Source organism: Carica papaya, chromosome 7 (assembly GCF_054855325.1).
Source record: "Carica papaya isolate Zhongbai chromosome 7, ASM5485532v1, whole genome shotgun sequence".
Taxonomy (NCBI): Eukaryota; Viridiplantae; Streptophyta; class Magnoliopsida; order Brassicales; family Caricaceae; genus Carica; species Carica papaya.
In genome coordinates, this window is record NC_142315.1 from 7600612 (window position 1) to 7628307 (window position 27696).

Below are 27696 nucleotides of genomic sequence, written 5' to 3' on the forward strand. Positions count from 1 at the left end.
GCAGGAACCAAGAAAAAAGTCCTAAAGAGAAAAGACATCCAACTAACAAAACAAAGATCCAAGTATCATAAGAATTCAATCTAATCAAGAGAGTGTCGATTTTTCACTTTCTCTACAAGGAATTTACATTCCAATTCCAAACAGAAGCAAAAATACATATACGGGGACCAAAAAAGAAATTTATATGTATATATTTATATATGGGAATTGAAGAGAAGGGAAACCAAAATAGATTCAAAAGCAATAGCCAACAAAAATATTAAGAAAGAAATGCACAAGCAGTTTCAATTTCACATGCTACCAGCTCTTCCAGGAGTTTGTTTGGTGGGCTTGAATTTTGCCATATCAACAAGATCTCCAAACAGTTTATCTTCTGGTTTTGCAGGCTTCATAGGCTGCACATAAGATGGAGCTGAAACCTGATTATAAGAAGAGCTTTTCAACCCACCCTCATCTCTCATAGATAACCCATACATTTGCTGCTCAAGATACGGAGTGCCTTGTTGCTGACCATAGCCATATGCTGCCATTTCGTTTCCATACATTTGTTGGGGATACATTTGAACCATCTGACCATTTTGCATTTGATGCGGATGCATTCCCATATATGGCCCTCCCTGCATTTGTGTGGTATGTATACCCATCATTGGGTTCCTCTGCATAGGCTGATGACTGATTGTTGACAATTGGCCAGTTGTCATTGGCTGGATATACATCCCAACTACCTGATCGTTTGTCATTGACTGGAATCCTCCTAGAGGATGTCCACCACTGTGCACTGGCTGCGTATGTGTAACAACCACCTGAGTAACTTGCATTGGAGGAGAAAAATGGGAACCTGCTACAGGGCTGGAGCCTGCTACTGGGCTAGAGTCTGCCGGTTGAGCTTCCCAGGGAGGTGGGGGTAATGCCAGACCGCTTTGAGGACCTTTTCAACACCCCACACAGTAAGATCCATAGATCATAACAGGAGTAACAAGAGTCAAACTATATTATGTATCATTTTTATGAAACAATTTTGAGTATCAGAGCAAGAATATTTGTTTACTTACAGTACAACTATGGTGAAGCAGTATAGAACAGCTTACCTTGTCATGCCTTTTCATGAAAGAGAAAGTAGAGACTATATTACTGGACATGTTTACAGCTTACCCAAGAGACTGGGCACAAAATTTAAAAGGAAAAATAGCTTTTTTAGTCTATTTACTGTTAAATATAAGGAAGTTTTTACTTTCTTCTAACTTTACCTTGATAATTGTCTTGACGATTGAGAAATAAGCAAAAGGAATTACTAAGATGAACTAATAAATAAGATTATATTTGAACATATATTATAAAACCAAACACAAATATAAAAATATATTTTCTTGGAACATAATCATGACAATAACCAATTTAAATTTATACTATAAAGTATTTAGTAGGATTAGAATTTTTTAACGAATTTAAGATTACGCATAAAAAAATAAATTCATGAAATTATTATCCTTGTATTATAATATATAAATCAAAATTTATATTAGAATCAGATTCCATTTTTTCCTTTTTTCCTTTTTTCATTTATCAACTCATCATCAAATCACTGCAAACCAGATGAGAATGAAATGAGAGATTATCAACATATTCCGCAATCTTTGGCCAAAACCGCAAATTACTCAAAAACCAAAGTTTTAATTAAAAAAAAAAGTAAATAAATTCTCTGAACTTAATCCAATAACATTTCCATCCTTCTCTTCATATAAGAAAATATTATTGTTCAAATTGAATATAAGATAATGTTATATAAATTGTTTAAATAGTCTTAATCTTTAATTTAACGCGGTTTCTAGCAACCCTATAGTTTTACCTTTTACTTTTAAATAAAACTCTTGAATTTTCAAAGAATAAAGTTGTGATTAATTCTAAAACTGTGACTAATGCTAAATAAACGGCAGATATAGGTTCAGGGGAAAATGAGCTGACTAGTGTTATATTGGGTCCTTTTTTTTCCCTGCTAAGTTTCTGGCATAAATAGGTGTTTTTTTTAAGGAGCAAAGTGTGATATATATTAAGAAGATTTTTGTCAATCACCCTAGAAAGAAATGAACGAAAATATATTTTCTAAAAGTGATTCAGCACTGTGATTTGCATCCACCTATTTCTGAATAGACACAGAAAATGTTCCAACAAGCAAGCAATCAGAAACAGGCATGTTATAGATTGGAAGCATAGATTAGAAGCGCACCATAGACAGGGGAAGATGGCTGCTGCTGCTGAACCAGCTGGCCATTCCATGCAGGGCTGGCTCCTTGCGTGTACAATGGCTGCTCATACGGAGAAGATCCCGTGTTTGGGACCCTTCCATTTGGATGAAATCCAGCATCTGAAGCTTGAAGATTTGGCTGATGCATGAACTGCTGGGTCAAAAGAGTGTTTTGTGCCCGCAAATTTGCAGGCGTGGTAGTGACAGAATCCTGACCATTATTACTTTCAGAAAACATATCAAAAAGAACGAGAGCATTCTGCTGAGACGGAGCAGGACTGTTGAGCTGTGGTTCTCCAACAGGGACAAGAGCAAGTGAACTCTCGGCCTTTGGAGAGGCATAGTCATCACCACTAAGGAGGTCTATTTTGGGACTAACTGCTGCTGGAGGAGCTGCGCTATTAGTTGCAGGAGGTGCCGGAAGTAATGGTTGATTTAACGGCTGAACCCCTGCACCATTTGAGATAGATCTGCAGAAATAATCTTCATAATTACACATCTAATAAACAGAAACTATCTGACCAAGAATTTTAATTTCTGCATTTGATAATTCTACAAATTTCAACATCAATAATTTACTTTTAAGCAACTTTCATTCTGATGAAAATATGGATTCAGAACCTAAATCAAGGTTAAGAAGAGATCCATCCATTCAGAGGTAACAAATGTAAAGCTCAAGCTGATAATTCAGTATGTCTTCCAATAATTTTAGATAAAACTTCAATCATTTTACTCGATTTCCAAGTTTTTTCTCGGAAAAGAAAAAGAAACTCAACTTGCAACAGGCAACAAGAATATTAGATGAAGCTACCCCATGTAAAAATCTTTAGCCCAAATATTGTCTTGATGACATTGGAGAAGAGGTTGAAGATCAATCCAATACTTAAGTACTTCAATTTCTCCAGAAATCCATGGGGACCAAAACCTAATGCTACACCCCTATAATCAGATACCCCATGATAGATTGTAACCAAGAGATCGACTTAACATCTTTGCTTTACATCATATGATTTAAAGAATTTTTTTTTTTTGCTAATGGAATCTGACAGAATAATCAAAGTAGCTGCTTGATTAATTGAAGGCCCTGACATCAATCTATACACTACAACTTGCTCTGGCAACATTTGAAATAGGTAGAAAGAAAAATGGAGAATATATAGGATTGGAATAAAAGTGCTGAAAACAGACAGCAGATAGAAAGACTTAAGGAGATCAAAGAGAAGAAAAGGAGAGGAACAAAGATGAAACACCATGAAGAATAGAGACCTTGAATCAAATCCCAAACTCAATGATTTTTGTATTCCACAATTATAACCTCTCTAAACTCTTAACAAAGGTGCTCCTACACGGAAAGCCAATAGTTCAAATTGGGAATCAAACCTAATTAGTGCATATGTTTGAGATTATTGAAGAACCTAGCATGAGGAGAGAGTGTATATGTCCATATCTTCACCCCTAGCTCCTTATGATGATGTCACCAAGAATGACTAGTGCTTCAGTCCCCTCAGCTCCTACCTACAAACCCACCTAGTGAAAATCAATCAGATAATTATATTAGCTATAATTAGAAGGCTCACGTGGTTCTTCATTGTCCTACTCAAGCATCACTCGTGAAAAGAGAGTATTTAATTAGAAGAAACTATTCAATGTCCTAAAGGTCCAGATTAACAATTAAAGGACCTTACTAATGATTAGTGAATAGGTACTGTTCCCTTGTTTTTTCAGATGTAAAGATGAAGTGCAAATTAACCATACAAAATAGGAGTGCAATGATTGTGGTCAGCAACAATCAAGTTGGAATGCATTATGAATCACCTGTAAGTGCAAGATCCTGATTAGACTATGGCCTAAATGAAGAAGTCTTAACAGATATTTGCAACTTCCTTATATTTCAAAAAAAAATTGCAACTTCCTTGACAAAGCTACTTCTTAAAGAAGATTAATAAGGGGCTTTTGTTATATCGTGACTCCCAAAACTAATAGTTTAAAGTTATATGAATTTAAGTAGTCCCATTTAGCTACTAAGGTATTTTCTACATCAGGAAGATGCCTAAAGCTCCTCTTTAGGGCATCTAGATTCTAAATGTCATTTGAGGTTCCAAGTGATGACTCAGGAGTTGAAATAGGAGGAATGTCAAGAAGGAACACCCTACTGTATTATCTAGTGAAAACCATGAGAGGCTAAGCAACAATATCCTACCTATGACAAGGAATGCTTCATTTTTCTGAGAGTATGAATATTACTTGAATTTTCAACATTGAAGATTTGTTTTTCACAGCTCTGATCCTCCTGCTTTGCCTACTAGTTTTTATGCAATTATACAGGTTCCTAAAGCACCAAGGTTTCCACCATGGCTCCTCAATGTCATTGAAGATTTCTTAGAAAGTATTAACCTACAGTAAATATGCACTAAAAGGTGGATTTATTGAGTTGAATCTGATAATTAACCATGCGAACAGAAGTTATTACAAACACTGTATTTGACATCAATGAGGATGAACTTTTTACCTCTTATCAGGCTGTTGACTACCATCTCCAGTATCAACAAGAGGACCACCAACGTCTACGAGAGCTCCAACAGATTCAGGCTTGGGTTTTTCTGTTGGAGCAGAAGTTCCAGAAGCAATGGTTTCGTGCTTCGCGAGTAAGCGCTGTAAGTCATCATTTAAGGCCAGACCTTGACACAGAAGTGACTCATCCCTGGAAGAGAATTACGACAATTAACAAAACTATTGAATGCAGTACTGACGGCGAACAAAAAAAAACTGAATTGGAATAATTTATCATTACAAAGTAATTCTAAACTAAATATGTATCATAGTACTTTACATGCTTTGTGTTGGCGCTATAAAAAAAGATAAATATTACCAAACCAAGGAACAAATGTGTTCCTTCAAAACAATTCAACTAATTTGCCCCACCAAAAACACTAAAATTTGAAAATTTTCAAAATACTTTTTTTTGCTCCACTTTCAAACACCAGGATTACGCAAGTTTTTCTCTTTCTTTCTGTCAGATTCAGCCATGAAGCAAGATTCCAATAATGGTTGAAAAAAATTCTTCTGCCCATCAGATAATTAATGCCTATTGTCAATAAATAAAATTCTGTCCTTAAATTTTTAATATTATTTTCTTCTAAATATTTAACTTTAACTAATTTTTCTGTGATGTCTTATCGTTTATTGAATATTAATTTATATTTTAAGAAATTATAATAACTGATTTTAAATAACTATTAATAGTTAATTCATCAACTTATTTTCTTTAAATTTATTTCAAATCATTTCTTAAATGGTAATAATTGAAAACATTTTATTTTATTTTAACTTATCAATATTCATTTTTTAAAAAAAAAAATTATTCTAAATCAGTTCTATAATTGAAAATGATATCAACTTTTATCAACCATCAAAAATAAAATATGTATTCGTATTGTCTAAATCTATAGATAACGAACACAATGACTTTGTACTATTTAGTCTTGTTCAACTCTATAAAGTCCTTCACTATTCTATCCTAAATGTGCACCAACAGTGAGTAGATTAAGGAAGTAAAGTATGGTTAGGAATTTTAAACAGTTTTGTTATTTGGATCATTATCCTATGATGTGTATATATTCAGTGCCCGTATAAGAAAACTTTTGTTAAGTTTCTAGACAGCTTATACACCTCTTTGTTCCCATCCTTTCCCATCTTTTTCCCCTCAAATTCTTCTTCTTTCAACCCTAGTGTCCCTACTTCCTGTGCTATATCAAGCACGTAACAAACAGTGGATCCCAGACATTCACTGGGAAGGCAGAGCTCAAGAAATAAACAGCATCTTATATCAGTCAATGCAGGCCTGACTATTTCTTTCCTTTTGTTAATTAATTAAGCATTTAGAGCCTATTAAAGGGATTGAAGCTGTATTGTAAAGACGACAGGATGATGGTACCAACAAGGCAAAAGGCTTGTTGGTTGCAGGGTAAAATATACTACGCTATTAGATAGAGTGATGGAAATTCCAAATAAACACGAGAAGTTCACCAATCAGCCCAAAAAGAATTGAAGAACCAACAAGTTCAGGGGTTAAAAGATGCACATGTTAGCAGTTACCCAAAGGCATCGCCAACATAATCCTTCACCCCAATACTTCATTTCCTGGAACCCAGGAGATAACAAAGGTATAGTACAGCATGAATAAACAAAAGTAGGCACACAGAGATTGCAATGTGGTATAAATGAACCAAGAGGCCTTACGAAGTCGAATTAACAAGGTGTACCACTCTTTGCTTGTAAGTACGGCATTGCTCCACCAAGTCAACAATAACCTCCTGCCTAAGCCCCTGCAAGTTAAGAAGTGTAAAACAAGCTTCAGTATTTCATTATGCGAAAAAATGATGGTAAATGGATTTAAAGGAGTAAACATTTGCTCTCTGGGGAAGCAAAGAGCATCCGCCATATCACATCATTGCACTGTGCAGAACAACAGGGTTACACATACTATTAAAGATAGTGTATTTTATGTAAATTATATTAAGAGTTATAAAAGTAAAATATTCCCCATTTAATTAATTGTAATTAGTTGTCTGTTTCTTTTTTATTCTAAAAAATCTGTATATATAAAACTGTTATATTCAATAAAAACATATTAAACAATTTTTATCACGGTATCAAAGTCAGATTAAGAAACAAAACCTACTCGGCCTTCATTACCCAAAAAAAAAAACTAGAAAGGCAGCCTTCATTACCGCCTCCCTCCATCACCAAGACAGTCAGACACCATAGACTGGCAATCAATCACAAAAACCGGCCTTTATTGTCAGTTCCAACACCTCAGTTGCACCATTATAGTCTAGCCACCGGCTGCCACCAACCACCAATCACCAACAGCTAAGACCGGCCTTCATCACCAGCAACACCAGTATTTCAGTTAAGGCCCTCCTGTGTGCGTTGACCCCACTGCTCAGCTGCACAGTGTAAGTATTTACTGCTTAGACGAAGTTGCACCACCAGATGCAAACTCTCGCCACATCCACTGCTCAGCTGCACAGTGTAAGTATTTACTGCTTAGACGAAGTTGCACCACCAGATGCAAACTCTCGCCACATCCACAGATCGGCTGCTCCGTTCCTCTACACGCCGCCATCAGCTGCACAGCCTTCCACCTCAAACGTGCCTCAGTCTTCCGCTTTCATCTGCGTCTGCAGACTCTATCCACAACTCAGTTGCCGCTTCCTTGCGCATTTGTCCAACTGCTAAAACCACACATCTGCCCAAACAGCCGCAGCTCCTTTCCTGCAAAGACATGCGTCTATCCCTTGCATGCCTGCCCAATGTGCATCTGTCCCTTGCGCATCTATCCGCAGGCTGTGGGCCCTTTCTTGCATCCCGCCACTCCAGTATGCCCAAGAAACCTTACAGCAATCTTCTCAGCAAGAGACACAACGGCCTTCCTAGTCAGCTCCAGTAACCAGTCCGCGAGCCAGGAGCATTACTAGTAGCCAAACACACACAGTCAGTTCCTCCCACCAGATGCACACAACCACACATCTTCCTGGTAAAATCCTTATGATGATTTTTATTCTGCCTTATTTGCTATACAACTCTTAAAGGATATCCGAGATAATATCTCAAATCACTGGAATACAGTCTCACATGGGAAATTCCACAGGCAAATTTCAGTCAATCCAAACTCCTTATCACTTCACAGTCAATCCAAGCTCCTTATCACTTCACAGACCATCCTCACAAAAAAAAAAGGCGAGCTCCGCCATTTTCAGGTATCGGACCAAAACCTGAAGAGCCCACCTTCAATACTTGGAACGAAGAAGATTTCATGATCATGGCATAACTCTGAAACTCCATAGGTTCAGAAATCAGCAAGACCATGATGTTCCTGTCCACAGCAAAAGAAGTGTGGGATGCAATCAACGAAACCTACTCTAGAGTTAAGGATGCATCACAAATTTATGACCTAATTGTAAAGTCGTGGTTCACCAATCAAGTGAACAGGTCAGTCATTGAATATTCTAACATGTGAAGAAACTGGTGGCAGGAACTAGGCCAATGCTACAGCTTACCATGGATTGCAGTAGAGATAAAGTCTATCTTAAGAAATTTTAAAAAAAAAAACCATGCATATTGTATTTTTTTGAGATAAAAATAGGAGAAAATATATTAAAAGTAGCGCGCCAAGGGGGTGCAACCCATGTACAAAGATAGAAAAGAATTTACAGATTCGTAATAATATCAACAATAGATCCCAAATCCTTTAAACTATCTAAATTGTAGCCAAGAATAGTAGAACCCAAAAAACAGTCATCTATCCTTGGTAGTATCAAAAATCAGTATATCTATCTTTAAAAACTCTTTTGTTCCTTTCATTCCAAATCAGCCAAATAATAGATAGAGGGATAAATTTGCCACCTAGAATTTCTTTTTTCGCTTGGGAAGCTGTAAAGGGAAAAATTCTTACGTTTGACAATCTCATGAGGAGAGGACTGAATTTGGCTAACAGATGTCCTTTGTGCATGCTGAACACTAAAACTACTAATCATCTTCTTCTTTGGAACGCGGTCAAGCTTTGGAATATGATTTATAACTTTCTTGGCATTCCATGGGTCATAGTTGGGACTGTTTCTCAAGAACTTTTAACTTGAGAAGGAATTATTACAAAGCACAAATGACCATGCATATTGTATGATCAAATACGAATCCAAATCTTAGAAAATGAAGAAATATCCTCACTCAATGAGATAATTTCTATTGTAACTATAGAAAAAAGCAGAAGAAGAGTCATGCTATGACTCTGCTCCACTGATAGTTCAACCATAATCTCACAAGGTCCTAAACCTGGCCAACAAACAAAGAAACTGGGTCACATCGAGAATTCATCTCCTGTAATGGATAATAAGGACACTTTAGTGCACCTTTTGCAAGAAGTATATATACACTAAAGAAAAATGTTAGAAACTGCATTGAAAGCCTAATACCTCCAACAAGGAGTGGGGATACAAAACTACTCACAGAATATTCTCAAATAGGTTCATACGGCCAACAAATGGGAGGAAGAAACATCTACTAATCTCACTGCTTTGAAAGCTGATATTGAACAATTACAAAGTCAATTGGAGGATCTTGATAGACCCATGAGTATATGTGCAAGAAAGCACTTGGGTACCCCTTCCTTTTATACGCTTTAACCTTCAAAAATTATTAGATTATAGACTCAAAAGACATCGATCATATGACAATACTTTTAAACACTTTTATATATATGTTCCATACCCAAGTAATAAGAAAATTGTTATTGCAAATGGTTCTCTCAATATTATTATAGGCAATGACAACATTAAACTTAGTTCTACTCTGATTGTAGAAAATATGTTATATGTTTCTAAAATGTATATTAATCTTGTGTTGATAAATAAATTATCACAAAACTTGAAGTAGAAAGTAACATTTGTCCTGTCTTATTATGACTTTCAAGACCAAAACGCAAGAAAGATTATTTGATGTACCAAAACCAAAAACGAGCTCTACTACTTGGATACATCTAGGGGATCCTTCTCTACTGTTACTAACGACCCTATGCAAAAGTTTTGACCTTACTATAAAAGACTTGAACATCCATCATCTTCCATCTTAAAAGTTATGTTTCTCTCATTATTTAAGAGTTCAAAATATAGAAATATATGTAGCGATATATATGAGTTGATCAAACAAAAACGTGTAACATTTTTACCTAAAAAAAAAAAAGTTTAGTTCCCTTTTTCCATTAAGCCACTGTGATATTTGGGAATCGACTCACACACCTAATACTTATGGAGCTCAGTGGTTAGTGTTATTTATTAATTATTATCTTAGAGTCACCTAACTTTTCTTACTCCAAGATAAATATGATGTCAGTCATATCATACCGCAGTTCTACAACATAACAAAAACCTAATTTGAAACCCGCATAAAAAGATTTCGTACCGAGAACGTCATATCATCATTCTTTCATCAAGAAGGAATTATTCATGAATCATTTCACGTTCATACTGTACAACAAAATAGAGTAGCATAATGCAAGAATAGTCATCTTCTACTCACCAATAAAGTTTTTCTCTTCCAAAACAATATCCCAAAACAATATTGGGGTCAAGTCGTTCTTATAAGTACCTACATTATTAACTGGTCACCTTCTAGCAATCTAGACTTCAAAAGTCTTCTAGAAGCACTCCCCAAGTTTTACTCAGAAAGTGTCACAAGCTACCTGATCCATCAGATTTTAAGGTGTATTGTCTTCATTCATATTCATTCCCATTAGAGACAGAAACTTGACTCCCAGCCTGAAACATGTATTTGTGGGGTACCACTCTTCTCAAAAAGAGTACAAATGCTAACATCTGTTCACACAAAAATTATGTGTCTACAGATGTTACCCCATACTGAACAATAATTATATTTCGCCTTATATTATTTTCATGGGAATCCTATATTGGAAGATTTTACAAATTTCTTAATTGAATTTACTCTATTACTTTTGTCGTACACCCCAACATCACCACAAGAAAGCCCACAGAAAAGCCCTTAGAACCCACCGGAAAACTCACCCACCTGAGACACCATATTAGACCTTAGGTTCACTCAAGTGTACACAAGGAGTAAGAACCTCAATTCCGAGCCCAAGTTAGTCTAAGAAAAGTAAGCCTTGAAAAATCTGTACAGTCAGATAATTGCATTTCGTAGCTAGCTTACTGGAAGCTCATAAAGTAAGCTAACTCGCTAGCTTACTGGAAGCTCGTACCCAAAACACATATCTAATGGGGGGCTCGATAAAAAAACACAAAAATTCGTGTTTTATTATCGTTTTCACCCCCTATCTTATCATCTCGTCCATTCCTAAGTCTGCGAAGGAATGGGAAAGACGGGATGCCCTTCTTTGAGTTAACTCTTCTCATCCCGTCCATTCCTAAGCCTGTGAAGGAATGGGAAAGATGGGATGTCCTTATTTGAGTTAAGCTTCTCATCACAACCATTTCGAAACCTGTGAAGGAATGGGAAAGACAGGATGCCCTTATAGAAGTTGCCTAGTCGATAAAAAACGAGGATTTATCTCGTTTTCTTGTCGTAACAGGAATATACCAAGGATGCACTAAACGTTTTATTTAATCCTATCTCACAATTTGTGTTATTTGATAAATTTTCACAATCCCATAAAAATTTCCTCATAAGTTTGAATACTGAATCTATTCCTAACAATATAAGGCATTATCTTGTGAAAACAGAAAAATATTATGAATGTAGAAATGCAGATACTAGAGAAGAACCAAACATAGAAAGTGGTAGACCTAATCAAAGGGAAAAAAAAAATGTGCGAGATACAAGTGAGTATTTACAATCAAATATGAGGTAAATGGGATAATCAAGAAGTATAAAGTAGAACTGGTAACAAAAGACTATACACGAACTTATGGAATAGATTGCCAAGAAACATTCCCACTAGTAGCCAAGATGAACACAATCCAGGTCTTGTTGCACTTAGCTATCCACTTTGATTGTCAACTACAACAATTCAACGTGAAAATGTCTTCTTCTATAGAGACTTGGAAGAAGAAATCTATATAAACATTCCACCAGGTTTTACCAAAGAAGCAGGACTAAACAAAATGTATAAACTTAAGAAGAGACTCTATGAACTCAAGCAATCGCAAACGACATTGTTTGGCAAATTCGCAAAGGTGATGATAAGCCTGAGATATATACAGCCTCAGCGAGACCACAATCTGTTTTTTAAGTGTTTAGAGAGAGGAGTTACAACTTTCCTTTGTTGATGACATTATTGTAACAGAAAATGATGAAAAAGAAAATTTGATGCTAAAATAATGTATGACAAGAAAATTAGAACTCAATGAATTAAATAAGTTGAAGTATTTCCCTGTAATTGAAGTTGTCTACTCAAAATCAAGGATCTTCATTTCTCAGCAAAAGTATATTCATAACTTATTGAGAGATACTAGTAACTAACATGTAAACCAGCTAGAAGATACATAGTAGATAAGAAGATGCACCAAAAATCAGTTGGTAGATTGATATACATGTCCCACATGAGACCAAACATTACGTACACAGTAAGTGTTACAAGTCATTTCATACACAACCTTAAAGAATGTAGGTACAGGTAGTCTATATAATACTGCATTACCTAAAAAGGTCAATTGGGAAAGAGATAGTTCAAGAGAAGAATGATAAATTGCTTCTAGAAGCCTAGACAGGTGATATTATGTGGAGTCAATTGTGAACAGAAGATTTATCACAAGTTATTGTTCCTTCTTGGGATAACCTACTTACCTGTAGGATTAAGAAACAAAATGTAATTATTAAATAAAGTGCAGAACCAGAATTCCAAATAATGGCCTAAGGGATATGTGAATTACTATAAACAAAAAGAATTTTGAAAGATCTAATAATCAAGTGGGAAACCTCTTCATCTATATTGTGACAACAAGCTAGTCGTAAGCATTACACACAATCTAATAGAACATGACCAGACCAAACATATCGAGATCGGTAGATATTTTATCAAAGAGAAACTTAACAATGACCTAATATATACTTCATACATGCTTGTTAGTTCACAACTAACAGATATATTAGCTAAAGGTTTAAGCAGTCCAACATTCTAAACTCTCATTAGCAAGCTAGAGATGGACAATAAGTGTATTTATTCTCTAACTTGAGGGAGAATGTTAAAATAAGTGTATTTTATATACATTAGGTTAAAGGTACAAGAATAAAATACCTCTCATGTACTTAATCGTAATTAGTTATCTATTTTCTTTTCTGTTCTAGAAAATCTATATATATAGTGTTTTGATATTCAATAAAAACATATCAAACAATTCTTAACATAAAGAAATACTTTTTCCACATTCAAATCCGAAATTATATACCTCTTTGTTGCCTGGATCTAATGCATTCAACATTTCTGCAAGGACATCCATAATACCCCTTGCATTCTGAATTTCGGTCAAACTACAGAAAATAAAATTCCGTTGAAATAATGGATAAATTATCAGTAATCACTATGTAGAAAGATATAGCCAAAAATTGAGTCATGGATATGTAACCTAACATCAGCACCAGATCACAAGTAGTTTATGCCTATTCTAAAATAAATTACTTCTCTAATCCATGGTAAGTTCTTTTTCTCTTCTCATATGGAATTACATCAGAACCATTCATGAAAAGACCAACCATTATAATATCTCATAAATTTAGGAGAAGAGAAGGGTTAAATATTTATCATTAAGAAATTTGATTGTCCCTAAAGATATTACATTCTTGAATTCTAAAAATTATTGAATTTACAATCTTTCCAGTCACTTTTTTTGGAATAAAGAAAAAATATTATTAGAGAGAGAAAAGAGGAGTTTATCAGGGTGAATAAGAAATCCTCCCAACAAAAGGAAAAGAAAGAGGAAAGAGGAAAAGAGAAAATAAAAATCAATACAGAACCACTGACCAATCTTTTTGCAAAATAACCAAAGTATCCCTATAATGGTAATTTGCTTACATTAAAGCTACACCAAAAACACCATCATAATTCACAGTAGCAGAAGAGGCCTAGAAAAAAGCCTCTAAAGTCCTAAAATTTCTCTCCAACCACAAAAAACACAACCCAAGAAAAAGAGCTCTTACAGAAATCAGCCTGGCTTCCTTGTTCTTTCCAAACCACAAAGTGAAGAAGAGAAAACCCTAAAAGAGGGGAATGGAAGTTTGGAACCACTGATATTAAGATTTCTAGAAATTTGATGCTTGAAAATTTTGACGATTGATTATAAATTTTACTTTATAAATTTAACAGAAAATATTTTTTAGATTATTAAATTGGAAATATGTCTATTGGATTTAAAAGTCCTAGATTTAAAAAAACAGAAAATCAGAAGAGCACACCCCAAATTGCTTCTTCGTGCTGTGAACTTACAATACATCCTACCCTCAACCATTTACTTTTTTCATACACTAGCATGTTGAAAAGAACAAGAATAATTATATACAGACCCATAAGTTACGTTTTCAATCACTCCATTTCCCATTTAGAAATCAGTTGCATGCAAATCATGCAATTTAACAAAATGTAACATATTATTACTCTAATTCATTACCAGACCCCAACTGGAGGCAAATAAAGAAAAGTCAAAATGCATAATCAAAACAATGTCAAAGAAAATTGCACAAAAACAGAAAGAACTCTATGCAATCAGATTCTTGCAATTAATGTATCCAAACTTATCTCTGCAGTCACTAGAAGCCAATCAAGATAACACAATCAAAGTAAGTGGCTACATTGGTGAACAGACTATAAGCTTACTTCCATCTAAAGGGCAAATCATGTGTAAAAGAAATACCTCAATGATGGAAACTCTGACTCGGCAGAAGACTCAGCAACCTCTTGCCTAATTTCAGGATTGCGAAGATTTTGAGGATAAGAAGCCAAAGGCTGTGTTTGTGGGGGAGTGAATACAGGTGCAGACCTCTCTGATCTCTGAGGGAATACTGCTCCAGCACGCTGAAAGAGATAGGAATTTTCACTCAGTCTGAGATGATTACTCATTGGGAGAAAAGATAAATGCCATAAGACATGTTGTCTCATAAACTAAGATGTTCCTCCAACTGGGAAAAAGGGAGCAGTCTCAAAATACGTACCAATAACTCCTGGTATGCAGCATAATATTGTGGATATCTAGCCCTTGGTCCCCCAAATGCCTCTTGCCATGTATCTATCAGAATTAATATCTTCTCTTTGACATGGAGATCAGGCTACAATTAAGCAGTATGGAAACAAATGATAAAGTTTCAGGGAAAAAAGATAGCAAAACAGGGACATGTTGATACTACTAAACAAAAAGTGTTACCTTCTTTTTAACTATTTTCACCATCTCATGAAGAACATCCCTCTCTGCTACATGCATATGGACAATGTCCCCACAATTCTTTATGATTGTCTCCAATAGCTAGATTATAGAAACCACACCAAAACGTAAACGGATTAAATACTCTGAAAAAAAAATGTTTTTTTTTTCTTGTTACATAAAGATCCAAGGAGAGATAAGAAGTAAAAATTATAGCTATATTGGGGGATAGGAGCCAACTGAAACAATTCAACAAATTTTCAAGCATGTCCAAGTCATTATTAATTCTGTAGTGCAATTGCACAAACCAGTTGTGAAAGACTAGCATGATTTGACACTATACTCATCATCTCCCAAAAACAAAAAAAAAAGATAACATAATACCCCTTCTATTAGATATTAAGACCTGTTCCACACAATCAGATCCATGCTACACACCTTGTAGTCATGGTTACAAAATTTCAGGAAATTTTTTAGCAACATGAGTAAATGTTCCAAAGACAAGGTACACCATGAGAGAGAGAGAAAGAATTAACAGTAGAAAGATTCTACAGCCATCAACTGGAAAAATAAAATAAAAGAAAGAAACAGTCATATCAAAAAAAGAAGGTAAAAGATATAGACTTTATATTCTACTGCAACTCCAGAAAAGGAAAAGAAAGCAGAAACACTAAGTCATATAAGATATTGGTCCTTCCAGAATTTTAATCCTACCATCACAAGCAACAGAAACGCCAATAGCCCCTTTCATTAATGGAGTTGTTTTAAGATAATCAAAAGCTTAAGGCTACCTAAAATTTGTGAGATGCATACAGCTCTGCTTCACCCTTAATAATCCCGTACTGATTTAGTTCACTCAAAAAACCTAAAATGAAAGAACATACTCAGGTAAATAGCTAACAACTATTCTACCCCCTTCAACTAAAAAAAAAAAAGACAACAAACGACATCATGTTGTAACTGAATGCATCCAATAGAACTTTCCTACAAGAGCTTCTGAAATAATTTGATGAATAGTAAAAGGCCTCCCTAACGCACCCAACTTATGGATTGACAAAACCATTCTAGTCTCAAAAGCAGCCACCATTCCTCTTTTAAGAACATTTCTAAAAGAACTGAAAATAGAAACTAATACTTGATACAGGAACCTGGCTTTCCAAGAGCTCATCTCATTGTCTCTATTAGTGACAGTCTTACACAGAATGACGCTGGAGCAAAGAGATTAGAAAAACTAATTTCACATTAAATTAAGGTCACAGCTAATATAATAATTAGTGTAAATATACTGGATTCTAGAGTAGTATCTGTTTATTCGAGCTTCTACTTCTGCTATTGCTTTCAGAAAGTACAAGCTTCAATCAAAAGCCAAGAGCATAACCATTTTTAAGTAAAAGTACAATTTATTTTTGGCTTTTAAAAGAGGAGAGATCAAAACAATAGATGCTTTTGAAATATAGTTTATGCTGAAAAATGTGAATAATATTTTTAGAGTATATTTATTAATTTTACATTCCACTAATTTAGTAAAATCCAATAATTTTAAAATATAAATATAAAATCAACTCAGGAATTATTAAGTTTATATTTATTATAAAATAATTTAAGTTAAATAATTATGATTAATAAATATTTATACTGAAGAAAATAAATAAAATAATTCCATTAAAAATAACTTAAATTATTTGAAATTTTTAAAAAATTATTTGTTAATTAAAAATAATTTAAATTACTCAAATTTTTAAAAAATTATTTAGTATCATTTAAGTAATTTTAACTATTTTTCATTGTATTTAGTTTTTTATCATTGAAATATTTATTACTAATTTTATAACATAATTAATTAAACATATTATCACATTTTAAATTGACAGCAAATTTTACCAAACACAATACTGATTTTACAAAAAAGTTGCTTTTCATAAACGTCATTTTACAAAAATACTCTTTCTCTTTTATCTCAAAAAAATAAATAAATAAACGTCATTTTACAACATTTTTACCAATGAACAGCACAAACACTAGCAGAGCCACATTGGCTCCTTACTTAAGAGTTTGTTAACTTGTTATATTTTAATTATTTATTAGGATTAAGATTTGTTTTGCTTTTCTAATTAGGAATATTATAAAAGTATCTATTACTTTCCTAGTCATCATATGATTAGATTTGTAAATTTCATAAACATCTTGCAGTAAAGAAACAAATTAGATTGAACAAACAGAAAATTCTAGAGAATTTCTCTCTAATTTCTGGGAAAACCCGAATGTACATTTCAGTTCATCTGAATTTTAATCCCTTTCCACCAAAATCGCCCCTTTTTTCCTCCAAATTACAAATGCATCAACTTTTCTCCAGGACTAAATAAACAAGTTTAGATAGCTAAAAGAAAATGAAACATTACTACATTATATCTCCAGTCAAAGACTAACTCCTTTCCACCAAAAATTTTGAGCCCAAGGAAGTCAACTATAGCAGTTAATAAGAGAGTTAAAGCAGACAACGAGTCTACTTGTTATGGACAGGTTTACAAATGTTTTAAACGTGCCAAAAAGAAAATTTTCCTAGTTTTATGTTGCCGAAAATTTTCTATTATGTTCAGGATTATGAAAGTACTTTTGTAACTCCCCGTATTTGAGATGTACCCATTTAATTTCGAGTTTATAAAAAATATTTTCGTTTGTTTAATTTCATAAATTTCTATTCATTTTTTTTTTCCTATTCTATTGTGGAACGAGTAAATAAAATTAATTCTCACAAAAGTACAAAAAAAATAATTAAGAGAATTTGTTTTGAACCTTTTTGAAAATAATGTCAGAAATCTGAGCACAACTGTAATATAGGGGAGATCTATTTGAAAAGAAATTTAGAAAACAAGGGTCAACTTGCAAAAAAAGAAAAAACGGGCCACCTCGGCAGCATGATGAACCACAGCACGCCACGTGGCAGCCACATCAGCATGCGTTTCCACACGGGAAGCTAGGTGGGCGATCCGTGTGCTAAACAGATTGAACGGCCCACATCTATTCCCGCTCGCATGAACAGCCAGATCTCAATCCCGCCCGGATTCGAATGAACGGCCCCGATCGCCCACGTGATGGATCCAACGGTCATACGATCAACTGACACCCAAAATCCTATCCGACACCCCAACCAGAGAAAAAGAAAAAATGCGTCCGGAGGAAGCTCAGCTGCCGGAGGGACAACGACACCACCATGACAAAAACCTAAAATAAGCCGGTAAGCATGATTTTTCTTTTCGTTCGTCCTATTTTTTCGCTCTAGGTCATTTAGATTAACTCTAATGCAGGATAAGCCAAGGAAAGCCGCAACCCGAGAGAGAGAGAGACGGTGGAGCACGGCTGTGCCACGGCACAGGAAGCTGAAACTCGACTGGTAAGGCCGAAATTTCCCTCCTTTCTTTGTAAAACACTCTCCTCTCCATTATTTAATCTGATTGTCATCACAAGACCGCCAAGTTCGGCTTGGTCGAGAGAAAAGAGCGCCGAAGAAGGAGAACCAGACGGCGGAGCCTGGTGGTGCTGTAGTGTCGGAACCCCAACCTGACTCCGGTGAGTTTCTCTGCTCTTTTTCATCACTTTTTATATATTTTCATGCTGTTTTGATATGTGTTTCCTAATTTTACCAAAAAATTCAAGAAATCCGAAAGTTAGGAACCGCCGCGAGTAATGGTTGAAAAATGCGGTATTCTGACCTCCGACCTAATGTAAGAATCCTTCAACATTTTCCCTGTTATGGGTAAATTAAAGTTTAATCAATAATAAACGGAAAATTCTAAACAGTTTTGCGATTCCTTGATGTTTAAATAAAGATTGCCGATAGAGCCAATAATCGATTTGTTTATGTTCGTCACTAGTTTATTTGTGTTGTCTATTCGTTATTTTTATCTCTATTTTTATTTTATTTTAATTGCCTATTTTTATTTTATTTTATTTTCTCTTACTTTATTTTATCCGAATCTATCTCTTTTCAACTGACCTAATTCGTTCTCATTTTTCTTTCGCTATGTCAATTCAGAACCGATATACTAATCACGCACCTTGAATCGTGGAAGTTTACTTTATTGCACTTTATTTTCACATTCTGCTTTTGTTATTCATGTTATCGCAACGTGTGGTGTTTTTATTCTATTATGATATTTTATTTCACTTTTATTTAACGGTTTTATCCCTTAACAAATTTTAACGTATGAATTTTGTTTTCTTTTATTTTTGAAGTATAGATCCTGTGTGTTACTGGAGACTAGATAATAATGAAAAATACGCATGCATACACCAACGTTGTTGAATAAAAGGGTTTACCAGATATCATGGGAAAGAGTGTACGGACCTGATACATAAAGCGAACCCTACCGTAGACGTTACCTTCAACCGTATAGGGCTAGGAATTCTCTTACCGGACGAGATTGGGAGTTTATTAATTTCGCTCATATCGGACGAGGTATGAAAACAGTCTTTAGTTGTACCGCTCATTACTGATTAAAGTATGGGGACGGCCGATTAATTTACAAAAGAAGTGCATGTATCCACGCGTAGCGGGGATCCCTATGGCCCCCCAACAATACCAGTAGGGAAAAATAAAATGGTAGGGTAGAGACGGTTATGGTAAGTAACCCGACTTTGAGCAAAATAGTGAAGAACTCAACTTTACATGCCTATTGGAATGTATGTTATTTATGATTAACTTGTCATTCTAATTTTATCTTAATGTATGACGTTTGATAGCCTACTAGTTAGGAAAAAAAATAACAACGTTTTTAGTAAAACAGATAAGGAATGCATTAGCATTCGGGTTTTCTTAAAAGTATGTTTCATTGGTTATTTTATATTTTCTACAATCCTTTGATTTTCATGTCAATAGTAAAGTGTTGATATTTTTACTGAATTAGTATAGTTTACCTTTTTTTTATTAACCATTTCAGATCAAAATGACGAATATCCGGATCCCGAACAGCGAGAGACTAGCTAGGACATTATCTCTTTCCGCTCTGCCAAATTCGAATTGAGGTTAATAATTACTTTGTACTGATTTTCTTGTTTTAAGTTTTGAACATTCCTTTAACCCCTATTTGGGCATTTTAAGTAAACATGCAAGAAAATGTAATCTTCAAACCTTCAATTTTCCTACTCAATGAAAATTTCAGTATTATTATATTATTATTATGACCAAGTTAAACGCTCGAAATCCTTGTTAGGGGTTTGGGCCTTCACAACTTTATTTTAGTTTTTCTTTAATTTATGGAAGTTGGGGAAAGATCTGCTTAGTGGAAAGTCGTTTTTGTAAATAATGATGAAAATTTCCTGCGAGAAACAAAGCAAGCAGAATTTGGTCATGATAGTCGAGATTTCTTTCTCAGTTCGAAGATCATTCTCCCTAATGAGCCCTTCTAATCCCTCCTAAATTACCCTGTCTCTAAACCCATAACCTGGTCCTTAGCTGACAAAGTGGCATCAGAGCAAGGGACTGTGGATGATTTTCACTCCTTTCACTAGCAGTTTTTTCTTTCTTGCTTATGTACCAGGAAGACCAAGCCACTTCAGCTGCTCCTCATCAGGCTTTGGCAGCACACTTGGATAAAGTTACTAAAGATTTTGTTTGGCATTCCCTTTGAGGCTACAGATGGAAGTGCTGCACTGGAAACCGAGATCAGATGAATGTCCATACTACTACAGATGATGGTGATGGAACCAAGTATACCCCCAAGAATTAGATTTCCTTTGTTTTGATGGTACTGTTGAATCCATAGGGTGGCTTAACCACTGTGATAACTTTTTTCTGCCATCAACATACCCACAAGAAAGAAAAGGTTTCTCTGGCTTTTTTTCCATTTAGAATTGGGTGCTAACTATGATTTCTCAGATGAGAGAGACCTTCCACACTTGTCCTGGATAAGTTAAAAGAGCACTGCTATTTTTAAAAAAAAAAAAAAAAAGTTAAAAAAGCACTGCAACCTTAGGTTTAGACGTCTAATCTAAAGTAACAAGTTGGCAGAGTTATCCAAGCTTCAAAAGACTAGGACTATGGATGAATATCAGCATAGATTCAGGCAATTGCCCACTTAATCAAGTTTTCTAACCAAGGAGCAAGAAGTTCAGATTTCTGTGAGTAGCATGCAAATTTTGTCATGGTGAAATTACAACATCCTTCCCTATTTCAAAAAAAAATTAAAAAAAAAAAAAGAAATTCCAACATCCTTTCCACTTAATTCTGCACTGAGTCTGGCTCATCAATACAAGAGAATTCGCCAAGCATTGTGATCATTCACTATCAGGTAGAGCAAGTTGTCTCACATAAAACTACTGTCACTATTACTTCTTCTTCGGTTCAAATGACAGCATGGGACCTTTTCTGAAGCGGCTCACCAGGACTGAAATGGAAGATAGGCACATAAAAGGCTTGTGTTTTAACTGTTATGAGAAGTATGTGAGGAACCATTAATATAAACACCTCTTTGGGTAGGAGGGAATAGAGGATGCAATACCGAGATTGTGGAGGAACTTCAGAATGAAGAAATGGTTGAGCCTGAAACTTTTACCAATGCAATAAGTTGGGCATCGACTCCTCAAACCATGTAGGTACAAGGTTTTTTGGAGGGTAAACTCCTGTTAGTAGTACCAGTCGACTCAGGCAGCACACAAAGTTTGGTTGATGTTCCCTACATCAATCTGTTCCCTCTCCCTGACTGGATCTCAAAGTGATTGTTGCTATCAATGAGCCTGTTAGTAACCCGAGTATTTGTTGATGCCTACCTCTTCAATTAGGTAACTAAATATGTTCTTTAGCTTTTTTTACATTAACTCCGGGAAGATATGGTGTCATTTTAGGCATGAAATGATTAAGGACTCTAGGCGCCATTAGTTGAGATCTTCTACATTGACACTGACGTCTACAAATGCTAGAACTCTTGTTTGATTAATAAATGTTCATCGATCCTTACTTCTTAACCTTTTTTTCATTCGGTTTGTTTGTTAAAAATAGACCAAACACTAAAATTGCAATATACATTGGCCAAATTCAACTCCCCATTTTCTAAACCAACAGAGATCCTTCCCCAAGGAACCTTTGATCATCAAAATCCACGAGATTGAAATTGATTCTATGGCAATCTAACCTTGTTGATATTCCCATCTCAGAAAGATGAGAATGAGAACGAGCGCCAAAGGATGCTAGAAAAGGTAAATTCAACCATCTCAATCCCCCTTCTCTACTCTACTCTATTATTAAGAAAAGTATATGGGTGTTGGCAGTTCTATGTCGTTTCAAATATCATTCTCAATGCAAAGACAATGAAGGAAAAATTTAATCCTGGTTATTGATGAACTATGAGAAGAATTGCATGTTATTTTTGCCAAAGCGGTAATAGCGAATGACGGTAAGATTACAGCCATGTTGCAGAGGCTTAGTACCTACTACACGCTGCAGCCTACACAAATTTGTAGGTCTCGTGATATACTATCACCAATTTGTACAAAAATTATGCAACCATTGCTGCCCCCCTCACTAATACCTTCATAAAAATTCTTTTGCACGGACAAATCAAGCGTTGGAGGCCTTTGAAACTCTTATAAGAGAGTAAAAAACAATGACTTGTATGCTAGTGAGACCTTTTCAAATTTAAACCAAGTCTTTATTTTTTAGGGTGACACTTCTGATTTGAATACAAATTATGTTTGCAGCCGAATAATATATTGAAAATTAATGTAGAAATTATAATTTATTAATTTATTAGTTTGAATTCAAATAAAGTTTTATTTTTAATTAGATTTAGTACATATTTATTTTTTAAATATCCTGTAATTAGTGGAAGTTTATCTTTTACGAGATTTGGTTCATGTTTATCTTTTAAATAGTGATAGATTATTTTGAGCAAATTTGATTTAAATGTAAATCTATTTAAAAGCACATTAAATTATTAATTTTTAAATTAGTGAAATCAATAAAAATTTAAGTTTTCTTCACCTAGAAAAATCAAATATAATCACCCTATAACCTTCTTTGCTCACTCCTTTGTTGTCTGCCATCATAACTTACCTACATAAAAAGAGTTAGTAGGGTGGATCAAAGCTATTCGTCATTGGCAACATTACCTTTGCCAAAAAAAAAAACAATCCTTAGTTTGAACAATTCACTATACCTTTGCCAAAAAAAAAAACAATCCTTAGTTTGAACAATTCACTATAGCCTCAATTTTCCATTGGAGTAAACTATATTATTCTCTATTCAACATGGTTAGTAAGTTGATTGCTTTAATTTTCAGATCGAGTATCAGGCTGGAAAAGAAAATTAATTTGCCAATTCTCTCTCTTGGTTTTTGGGAATGATGGGGTTTTAGCTACCATATCTATGCCTTATATATGTCTTCTACCATTCAAAATAAAGTGGCTACTTCTATAGATCCCAAGCAACTCATTCAAAGATCAAGAAGCTTTGGATCCCTGGTAATATCATGATAATTTACTATTTTTTAACTCGTGTTTACTTGTCTTCCACTTCTCCACTAATCAGTTCTATCTTTTCTGTCATTCATAATAATTCTCATGAAGCTTATGAAAAGACCCATAAACGAGTGGCTTCAGGTTTATATTGGAAGGAAATAAAATCTGTCGAAAAGGCCTTCGCGTGCACTTGTTCTGTTTGCCATCGCCGTCATTAAAACATCTTGACGCTCACTCCAACCTCTACCTAATCCCTCACTGGGTTTGCTCTAAAATCTCCTTGGATTTTATTGATGCCTTGCCTATGTCTCACAACAAATCCATGTTTTACTAGTTGTTGATTAATTTTCATGCCCACCTCTTCTTTGGCAACATCTTGAAGTTGTATGGTCACCGAAGACAACGTCAAGTGATTGAGATATTGCTTTCACAAATTTTGTTTGGACCAAACTATTTCATCTTAGTGGCTCACAATTATCCTTCAGCTTTATCATCCTCAATTAGATGGGATAAGTTGTGAAATTGCATTAATCAAAATATATCTTTAATGTTTTAGCAATCATTGTCCTAAAAGATGGGTTGACTGCTCAGCTTTGGGTCAGTTTTCTTATAGTTCTGGCATCTACTGTGCAGTAAAACATAATTCATTTGAGGATGTTTATGGAAACCAACTCCTACTTTATTATCTTTTTCTCCTAGACTTACTGAAGTAGAAGCTTTTGAGGTCACATTTGGGATAGAGATGTTCCTCTCTTACCTGCATAAACATCTCCTTGAATCACAGGGAACTATTGGAGCCCCACTATGACTCTCATCACCAGGATGGTTCTTTTGCAGTGGCTGATCTAGTTCTAAAATTCCAACCATATCCCCAGTTATCATTGGCTGACCAATCAAATAACAAGTTTTTGTCCTACATTTTATGGCCTCTTTCCATAGTAAAACACATTGGCTCAGTTGCTTATTAGCTTGATTTTCCTCTGGGAGGTAAGTTGCATCTCATTTTTCATATATCCTGTTTGAAGGAATTAGCGAATGCTCCCCCCTACTGCTACCTTTATCTCAATTGTCATGGAGGGGCTAACCAAGCTGACTTCATAAGCAGCAGCAGCAGATTATCAGTTTCTCTAAGGAACAAAATGAAGTCCTAGTCCATTGAGGAGGTCTTTCACCTGCAGATGCTTCTAGGGAGCCTGTTGCTCATAGCTGCCCGTTACCCCACTTTTGCACTCAAAACAAGCACTGTCTTGAAAGGGGAGTGATTTTATGAGCCCAAACAAGTTATCAACATCAGTTAATAAGGGGATTCAAAGCTTGAAGCAGTCAAGGTGGCTCATTTTTATGGGCAGGTTTATAAATGTCTACACATGGGAAAGAAAATCAACCAACTCAAGGAGTAATTCAGACCAGATACACTTTAAAAATTTCTAGGTTGTTTCTTAATTTTCCTATTTTTTCCTAGTTCAGCAGTTTCCCTACATTAGGAATTCTCAAAGCAGTTTATTCCAGTTCTCCTTTAGGTTATGCAAGTTTGCAGAAGTTCTTCTTAGTGGGAAATTCTTCTTGTAACGGATGATAAAATCTCTATAGAAGGAAATGAAAGCATGTAAAACTTTTACATCAAAGTTCAGGTTTCTGTCTAAACTCTGAGATCTTAGGTTCTCTCTTATGAGCTCTCATCTATTGTCCCAATAGGAAAGACAGGTACTAAAGATTCTAAAGTTCTAATATTCTTAGATTACCCGGTCTCTAGCCCCATAACCTGATTCTTAACAAGGGAACCTAACACCAAACTTCAAAAGAAAACAGATTTCAATTTTTCAGTTGTTTCCCATTCAAATTACATGCATATTTTCCTTCAAATTACATGTTTGTGTAATTTAACAAAGAATCTAAAGATGTGTGACATCCTCCAGCTCCTGCTGGAATGTTGTGGGTGCCTGAACTTCAAATGCACAATATAACTTTTCAAAATCCTAAAAGCAATTCAGTGCAAAGCGGCACAGAGCATACACCTCTTCTAATCAGTGAAAAAAAAAAACTAATGAACATGACGTAAAAATAGATGACTGAAAAAAGGTATAAATAGGTCCTCCAGAGCTTACTGTTAGTGCTAGAAGTTGAACTTTAGAATTCTTACTACCAATGCGCTTTTTTATGCCTTTAACAACATCTTTTGCTTGCCTGAAAAACAATAGTTCAAAACTGAATTCAACATTTATAGATATTGAAAATAAAAAACTGTCTAATACCAAAAAAAACAAAATCTTATCTTCCATTCCATGACAAACATTTTCAGTTTTCTTTAATTCAGTACAGAAACCAGATTACTATGACTGCTGACTTTGATGCTTATTCATAAAGATTCATTCATAACAAATTAATTCCTAATTTAGGAAGTCAACCTGCGTTCCAACAACCCTAACAATCACATGAAACAATCAATGTGAACACTGTCCACAACCCTAACAATCACATGAAGCAATTGATGTGAATACTGTTCACTTTATACCCTAAGGTTCACTACTAATGACAATAATCAAAAAGCAGCAGCAGATTTTACACAATGGAATAAAAAGGCCATGCGTTCTGGATAATATGTGAATAAATCTTCAAATCCAGGATAATTAGACAACTTAAATTAATCAATAATGCAGTTTGCTCAAACGTTTATGAGAATCCATATAATTCTAAATAACTAAACAATAAACATCGAGCTTAAGCATTCGCTAAGGTGCCTTATTAACTTCTTCAACCAAATAGACACTGCTCCATTCAGTTGCATAAGATTTAAAATTTAAAAGAGAGAGAGAGAAAGAGAGAGAGAGAGAGAGAGAGCTAGGGAAAGATATCGAATAGATGTTTTTTCTTTTCAATTATAGTATAGCGATCATATGAAACTCGAGAGACGAGCTTTCTCAATCGTCAAAACCAAAGCTATTAGCATGTTCAATCTCAAAAAGAATTCCAATATATTTCGTCATATCTTAGTCATTTCCGTTTCATAGAAACCAAACACGAAGAAAATGGGTGAATCAACATCACGCTCGACAAAAGAGATACCGTACAGTACAATACAATTCCAAAAACCAGAAGAAGTAAATTGAGGAGGAGATAAAGTGGAAATTAGAATCCAGTGCGACGCGTACCCAGGGTCGTGATTAAGCATGTCACAGATCTCGATGTTCATGGCCCAATCAGGCCCGATCAGCATGTCGCTCGTGGCTCTCTCCACCAAAGTATTCACCATCTTTTTCTAATCAAAAACCAAACCTCCCCGATAGATCAAAAATATTCCGTCGACCGTACACAGTCCTCCGTCCAGATCACAAAAAATTTCAAGGAATATTTCGACGACTCGCTCCCTCTCTAGATCAAAATAAATCGAACAGTCCTACTCAATCCGGAAGTCACTCTCCTCCTTTCTCTCCCTTCATTCAACTCTCTCTCTCTCTCTCTCTCTCTTTCTCTAAACTCTCTCTTCCTCTCCACCTGTGACAGATCAAATCAAATAGTTCTTTATTTTTCCGTTGAGGAGCGATTTTTGGGTGTTCGGTTTTTTCCTTTTCTGTCCATTTTTTTTAATATTAAATTTTGCTTTGAAAAGAGAAATCAGGACCGACGTGATTCTGCCACGTGTAAGGTTTGGAGTCTACTCTTACCCGCCGCTGTACTTTCTTCTGATACGTTGGCTTGGCCGACCTATTTCATCCAAGGCTTTTTATCGTTTTTATCTAGGAGAAATCTGTTTTTAATATCTGAAATTAAGGAAAAAAAAAATTATTATTATTATTATTATTATTTTACTTAAATCCAAAAATCCGAAATTTAAAAAGGTAAATTATTATTTTAATTTCTTAAAAAATTTTGTCATTTTCAACAAGCTCCTTAGTTTGGATTTGTTTTTTTTCCTCTCTAATTTTATCTTCTTCGTATGTTTCAAGTGTAGAAATTTGTCTAGTTGTGGTAGCACTTATTTGTTTGGTTTGTGGGTAGAATATTTTTCTACTTGATAAATTTTATACCATTAGAAAACAATAAATTTTTAAGTTAATTATAATTAGATGTTATAAGAACTTCAAATGAGCTCAATTGAACTTTTTTGTCTAAATATTTTAAACA

At 34.8% G+C, this 27696-nt stretch overlaps 1 protein-coding gene across 1 annotated transcript; it reads right to left on the minus strand.

Annotated features, from left to right (window-relative positions):
• Positions 1-43: 43 nt before the first annotated feature.
• LOC110812410 (ENTH/VHS/GAT family protein) lies at positions 44-27128 on the minus strand. Its single transcript, XM_088206812.1, has 10 exons — positions 26724-27128; positions 25680-25758; positions 15127-15225; positions 14918-15031; positions 14620-14780; positions 13162-13243; positions 6482-6567; positions 4752-4943; positions 2225-2712; positions 44-928 (listed from the first exon to the last, which is right to left on the minus strand). Exons 1-10 carry the CDS (start codon positions 26822-26824, stop codon positions 291-293), a joined length of 2040 nt encoding a protein of 679 aa, XP_088062938.1. The 5' UTR covers positions 26825-27128; the 3' UTR covers positions 44-290.
• Between the last annotated feature and the right edge of the window lie 568 nt (positions 27129-27696).

Coding starts and splice junctions, on each gene's coding strand:
- LOC110812410 (XM_088206812.1), bottom strand. CDS start 26,824: ATGGTGAATACTTTGGTGGAGAGAGCCACGAGCGACATGCTGATCGGG. Junction 15,226..25,679: donor TTCAACTTCTAGCACTAACA/GTAAGCTCTGGA, acceptor TCTATAATCTAG/CTATTGGAGACAATCATAAA. Junction 15,032..15,126: donor TGAAAATAGTTAAAAAGAAG/GTAACACTTTTT, acceptor GCTTAATTGTAG/CCTGATCTCCATGTCAAAGA.